Source organism: Labeo rohita, chromosome 22 (assembly GCF_022985175.1).
Source record: "Labeo rohita strain BAU-BD-2019 chromosome 22, IGBB_LRoh.1.0, whole genome shotgun sequence".
NCBI classification, from domain to species: domain Eukaryota; kingdom Metazoa; phylum Chordata; class Actinopteri; order Cypriniformes; family Cyprinidae; genus Labeo; species Labeo rohita.
Window position 1 is genome coordinate 34,502,363 of NC_066890.1, and position 6,833 is coordinate 34,509,195.

Genomic DNA, 6,833 nt, shown 5'->3' on the forward strand with positions numbered 1-6,833 from the left:
CTGAATCCGGAATATTCCTTTAAGACTTGGATATTTCATTGTATTATCTTACATTAATGGCTGTAACTATTTGTATATAACTGGGTGTTGTGCTCACTGGAAAGTATCAATACAACTGATCAGCAATGCAGGTTGATGATGAGACATGCAAGAGTAGCAAAAGCTAAGAAAAAAGTTAAGTCTTGAGGAAGTGAGAGAAAACAGACTAATGATTTTTTTTTTTTTCACATTTGCTTCTCTCTCTCTGTCTTGATCATGGTTGTTGCTAAAAAAAAAAAAGACATCCTCTTTCCTGTTGAAAGATGCATAGATGCCTTCAAATGTTCACACAGAAGCTGAACGATGCGCAGACACCACTTTACAACAGAGAAGTCACAACAAGAGTAAGTGATTATTATCCAAAAGAAATGCAGATATATAGACAATTACAAAGGGTTAACAAACTTTTTCTTGCAACTTTAGATAAGAGAAATGTTCACGCATTTATTACAGAAACAGCTTTGTAAAGTTTTTTTTTTTTTTTTTTTTTAAATCATTTTAAGTGCAAATAGGTACTTTTTTGACCATATATTTGTACCTAGAACTTAACCGATTCCATTATTTATGCAAATAAAAGTATGTTCTTCTTTTTCTCCATCATGAACCAGACTCCAGACGTTTTCACAGATCATAAGAGAGAGATGCAGTCAAACGCATCATCAAACTTCTCCCAGAAGATTGCATTGCTAGATTTTTTAGGGAAAGCACATGGATTTCTAAAACAATCTCCGGTTTTCAGCGCTTTCCCATTGAGTCTTTTATTAACTGGATTGGAGGAACTGATGGAAATACAACTTTTGCTATGCCCGTGCAAAGTTCAGCTGAATAAATTGGTAACAGCATTCATCTTCACTGGACCTGCTTTATTTTTATTTTTTTTAATGCTTCTAATTTTAAGGCCTTTTAAATATAGATGCGGTCATTGTTGTGCATGTGGATGCTCCTGCAGTTGTACAAATGCTGATACTGAGCAGAACTTTATGAACGCTTGTGTATCTTGCCTGATTCCACCTGTAATGTGGACCTTCATCTTGTTGCTTGATGGAGATTATCTTGCATGCATCTTGACAACATGGAAGGGAGTTTATGTGTTTGATAATCAGCTCAACAGGTTGTGGTGTAAACCTACCGAAGGGTTCCGAAATGAGACAGAGCTACGAGATTTGACTCAAGAGTATATTCATATCTCTCGGGTAAATACTGGCTCATACTGTATGAGCTTTTCTTGTTATTTTAACTTCATAATGTATAATTAGTTTTCTTTCTACCTCCTAAAATGTCAGAAAGAAAAAAAAGACAGTTCAGTTCCCTGATTCTTATAAATGCACTGCATTCTGTATCTGTTTATGATTAATCTTAAAGGGATAGTTCAACCAAAATGGAAATTCATAATCATTTACTTACCCACATGGCATTCCAAACCTGACAGAAATTTTCATTTTTGGGTTAAGTATCCCTTTAAGGCAAATATTAGCTACACTGTGTAAGCTACTTAATGTATTGATTTTTATTCTTTTTCTTTCTTTTTTTCTTCAGCTCTCAGGTTATATTATGATCTCTGTTTTAAGTGTCTTGGCGTCCATCTCAGTGGGTATTAATGACTGCTACATAAAATGTCGTGGACAAACAACAAATACACAGAATCAGAGACAAGGTAGGAGAAAATATTAAGAACAGAGTAAAGGTTCAAACAGTGTGCCACTTCATGCTTAGCCTGGTACTTTCAGCACTGGAAAGGCACACATGTAACAAAAACAGAAATTAGTTTTACTGATGTTGTATACAAATATTTTATCCATATGCTTGCTATTGGTAATAAATGTATCCGTTGTAAAGCATTTAAAATCGATATTCTGTTTTTGCATAATATTTTATAAAACAGTCATAACCTAATACTTTCCAGCTAAAAAACAAATTGTATCTGATCAGCAATCTGAAAGGGGTCATCGGATGCAAAACACACTTTTACATGTTATTTGTACATAAATGTGTGTTGGCAGTGTGTGTACACAACCACCCTATGATGATAAAAATCCACCCAGTGGTATTTTTTTAATCTTCATAAGTAGTATCCCTTTTTTCAAAACAAACCACTCTCAGCATCTTGTCTGTTTGACATCACGCCGACCAAGGCTGCTCCCACGATAGTTCACTGACATGGCCATCTTACCTTATATCCACCCTGAGTGAGCTGAGTGAGCTGTAAACAGTCCGACCGCCATTGTTTCAACGGTGCAGGGGAAGACAAGAATGGTTTCTAATTGATTGAGGTGTTCTGTTGTTAGATGTAATACTAAACATAGCAGTCGTCATTTACTCCAGACATCTGGGCTGCTGAAGATGCAGAGGATTAACGTAACTTTTGTTTTTTAAGGAAAAGCGCCTCGCGATCTATATAAACACATCTATGTTCGCGCAAATCATCTGTGATGCAGCTTCACCTACAGCAGAAGTGAGTGTAAGGGTCATCTTTGCAAATCACCTTTAGTAATAATTAGAGTTGAGCCGGATACTCGGCTGAAACGAGTATCCGGCACGGATAAAGCACTTTTGCCGAGTACGAGTATCATACGAGTAATACGAGTCAATATCTGTGCTCGGATTGAATAAAAATTCTCATTGGGTAGTTTACTGTGTCTGCGTTCTGTGATAGGCTAGTCACAGGGCCCCTCCCCTACACACATACTAGAGATGCGCGGATGAGCTTAAACGTCACCGGAATCCGCAGCTCCAAATAAATGATCCGCCCGCCACCCACCCGCACCTGTATTTTTCTCTGATTTAGATAACCGCACCCGACCCGCACCCGATCGTCATTTACAATTATTCTAATTCTTAGTTTTGCATGATGATATGATGAATGTGATGAACACTTATAAGCTTAATCACTCGTGCTTTTAAGCCAAATCCACGCTAAAAAGAATAACGTTAACTGATATCTGGACGTGACGTATTGTTTTCGGTATAATGTACTGATTCAAATTAGTAATCAATAATAATTTTTATTTTAATACTCGGCGTGCCTCTCTTGACATGCTCTCGCGTATGAACAGGCAGCAAATGTGGTGCTGGCGCGGACGGAGCGGGCGCATCAGGCGCATCAGGTGCAATGATAAAACATATTTCAAAGGAAGCCGGCGCTAGGGTCCTTACCGTCTTTGCTGGGTGTTTTGAGCGAATATTTGCATTTATTCACATACGATTTAGTTACAAATGGTGGCCTGTCATGATTTTGGCTAATGCAGGACACTACTGAATGATGCGCATCAGAGGGGATTTAGAAGTGGGTGCGCAGAGCCGACTGATAAAGAAATGGGTATACGCGGGTTATACACACCACTGCATATTAACCTACTCGAGTATTTAAAACATATGTTAGAAAATACAGTTAATATTTGCGTCATTATTGATTTTTCTCATCCACCCGCGAACCACCCGCAAATAATCAGAATGCAATTTTTTATTACCCGACCCACCCGACCCGCGGATTGTCCGCAGCGCCCGCGGATATAACCGCCATCCGCGCATCACTAACACATACAGATTTATTGTGTTGCTGTGTCCCGCTCTGCTCACACACACACACACAGAACACTGAGAAGAGAAGAGAACAGCGCGCTCTCTCTCTGTTCTCTCCCTCAGTCACTCAGGTTTGCGGGTTTTTTTCCGTTAACGTTTAGGGTTTCTTCAGCATCACTTTTGTTTTTTACTTTGGTTTGTTTGTAGTACTTACTTTTTAACCAGTAGAGTTTTGGTAAACGTGGGGTTTGTTCAGACGTGGTGCTTGGTAAAAGCGACTCGCGTCTCTGCCTGTCGGAGAATTTATTTTTCTTTTTTAAACCGTCAGCTGGCTCTGACCAGTTTTTTTACTTCACGCACTGAGTGTCTGACACTTTCTTTCTGTATTTCATAAATAAATAAATAAATAAAAAAAACACACTGCTCAAGGTTAAAAAAAGAAAGTTATGTTGAAATGAAAACTCTTGTTCATTACATTTTACTTCATAATTGCAACCGCATGTGTTGTATTCATTGTTGCAAAACTTATTCTGTATATAGTTCGTTTGTTATCATAATCAAAACCACTGATCTGAAGCTCAATGCTGATGCTGTCATGTAAATAGTTTTCTAATCAGCAATAAATATAACAATTTCTGATCAACCCATATCAATTGCATGCTTAAAATAACATACCGGTTAAAGCCCCGCCCATTTCAATACAACATGACCCACTTCCAGGTTAAATCCCACCCACTGCCGGGTTAGGCCCCGCCCACTCCGAGTACAGATACAGATACAGATAATTCATATGGTTAACAGATACAGATACAGATACAGATAATGCTGTACTCGCTCATCCCTAGTAATAATGTGCTAGTTAGCAAGTTTCGTAGCTAAATGCGGCTAAAGTAAACAGTACTGCTCATCACCCCACAGAGGAGGGGCGGAGCGAGCAGAGCTCATTAGTATTTAAAGGCAAATGCAAAAAAACAGCTCACTCTTTAGAGATTTTGACATGGTAAAAAGGGTGTTTTTTCACTGAGAATTTAGAAAATGGCCATCTGATGACCCCTTTAAAGTATTTCCAAAGATTTGTTACCTTCATAAAAAACATGCCTTTTTTATGTGTCTCTTCTGGGTCAAAATGCATTATGATGGTTCAACGTAATTTTAGCGCTTGAATACTATTAAGTACTAATTACTGTAAATAATTATGATGTATGTCCAATAGGTTCTGCTAATATGGGACTGCACAACTTAGGGGATTTTGCTACAGCAGTACAGACTCAACAAGGGTTAGAGAGTTCTGATACAACAGGACACCAAGGGTCAAGGGATTCTGCTACAACAGTACAGACACAACAATGGTTAGGGAGTTCTGCTACAACAGGACACCAAGGGTCAAGGGATGTTGCTACAACAGTACAGACACAACAATGGTTAGGGAGTTCTCCTACAACAGGACACCAAGGGTCAAGGGATTCTGCTACAGCAGTACAGACACAACAATGGTTATGGAGTTCTGCTACAACAGGATACCAAGGGTCAAGGGATTCTGCTACAGCAGTACTGACTCAACAAGGGTCAGGGACTTCTGCTACAACAGGACACCAAGACTCAAGGGATTCTGCTACAGCAGTACTGACTCAACAAGGGTCAGGGACTTCTGCTACAACAGGACACCAAGACTCAAGGGATTCTGCTACAGCAGTACTGACTCAACAAGGGTCAGGGACTTCTGCTACAACAGGACACCAAGACTCAAGGGATTCTGCTACAGCAGTACTGACTCAACAAGGGTCAGGGACTTCTGCTACAACAGGACACCAAGACTCAAGGGATTCTGCTACAGCAGTACTGACTCAACAAGGGTCAGGGACTTCTGCTACAACAGGACACCAAGACTCAAGGGATTCTGCTACAGCAGTACAGACACAACAAGGGTCGGGGAGTTCTGCTACAACAGGACACCAAGGGTCAAGGATTTCTGTTACAGAATTAAAGAAACAACAATCTTTTCTGGTAACCAATTCTGCTAAAGTGGGTGGGAGACAGGACAAATCAGGGAGTTCTGATACAGTGGGACATGTACAGCAAGGTTTAATGAGTTTTGCTACAGCAGGACATAGACAGTATAAGCATGTGAGTTCTGCTACAATGTGTCCTCCTACAATGATGCAGGAGCTGCAAACTCTATTGTCAAAGTCACAACAGAAGCAACATTAAAACCCGACAGAGAATCACCATCTCCTAACAAAAGACCAGCTGTTAACAGATTAAAGAGGTGGTTGACTGTTTTTTTTTTTTTGGTTTGTTTTTTTATGTGTGTGTGTGTGTTTATTATTTTTCACATAATTTACGTTTATTCTACACTGCTCTGTCCCTTCTACTATGAATGCTCTGATGGGTTTTATGAAGCCATCCCTCAAAAATACACAATGGGCTCAGATTGGTTAGCTGGTGCAGTGTGTAATTCACTAAACTGCCTAGTGCATGTCTAAACGTCACGCCCCTCAGATCAGTTCCATGTGCTCTGGTGTTGTATTGTAAACACTGGTGTCATCAATATTGCTTATTAATTTGAGCCCAAATGAGACCCAAAGATATTAGTAAAGAGGATTGTGCATAACCTGTGCAAGCACAGCTCTTACATGACATTTCAGAATGGTATGTTTATTTTATTTGTTGTTGTCTCATACTTTTAGATATTTGTAAATGCTACTGCTTATATTAGCTTTTGATATACGTTTTTATCCTGATTAAAGTTTTAATACAGCATGGCAACTGCATGCAAGTCCATGTTTAATGCTTCTTATAGCTATGTGAAAAATATTTGTCTGTCTATACAATAAAGTGTATAATTTGACCACAGTTTATTGATTGAGCTTATGAGTTGATGATCAGGAAAGAGAGAGAGATCAGAGCAGAGCATGTGCAGAGCAGGGGGACACGAGGAACTGAAATAATGGTGTCTTCACATGCTATCAGAAATTTCCTGTCTCCCACTTATGAAGTCATAATTATGAGCTTGTTGTATTCAAGTGCTTTGTTGTTGGAAAGAATAAAATGTAGCATCCCATTGTTCGACAATCATATAAACCTTCACAAGGCTACACGTGCAGTTTGCTGACAATTCTGGAGGTCAAATACACTCATTTCACTGCTTATAAAACATACAATATGCTTCAGATGATTGTCCACTTTAGTGACAAGACAAAGCGGTGTAGTTTTTTTTGTAAGAATAGCATTGACATTAGCAATAGTTGTCTCCTCCACCATGTTTAAAGTTTATG

The 6,833-nt window shown here is 39.0% G+C and overlaps 1 protein-coding gene across 1 annotated transcript; it reads left to right on the top strand.

The window, feature by feature from the left end:
* Window positions 1-339: 339 nt before the first annotated feature.
* On the top strand, window positions 340-6,557 carry LOC127153204 (hornerin-like). The gene is made up of 4 exons (XM_051094174.1): window positions 340-383; window positions 648-1,232; window positions 1,576-1,693; window positions 4,772-6,557. Exons 2-4 carry the CDS (start codon window positions 681-683, stop codon window positions 5,764-5,766), a joined length of 1,665 nt encoding a protein of 554 aa, XP_050950131.1. The 5' UTR covers window positions 340-383; window positions 648-680; the 3' UTR covers window positions 5,767-6,557.
* The last annotated feature ends 276 nt before the right edge of the window (window positions 6,558-6,833 follow it).

Excerpts from the sequence above, each read along its gene's own strand:
- LOC127153204 (XM_051094174.1), top strand. The coding sequence starts at position 681 with ATGCAGTCAAACGCATCATCAAACTTCTCCCAGAAGATTGCATTGCTA. Across the intron at positions 1,233-1,575 it reads AGTATATTCATATCTCTCGG|CTCTCAGGTTATATTATGAT; the intron begins GTAAATACTGGC and ends TTTTTTCTTCAG. Across the intron at positions 1,694-4,771 it reads TACACAGAATCAGAGACAAG|GTTCTGCTAATATGGGACTG; the intron begins GTAGGAGAAAAT and ends TATGTCCAATAG.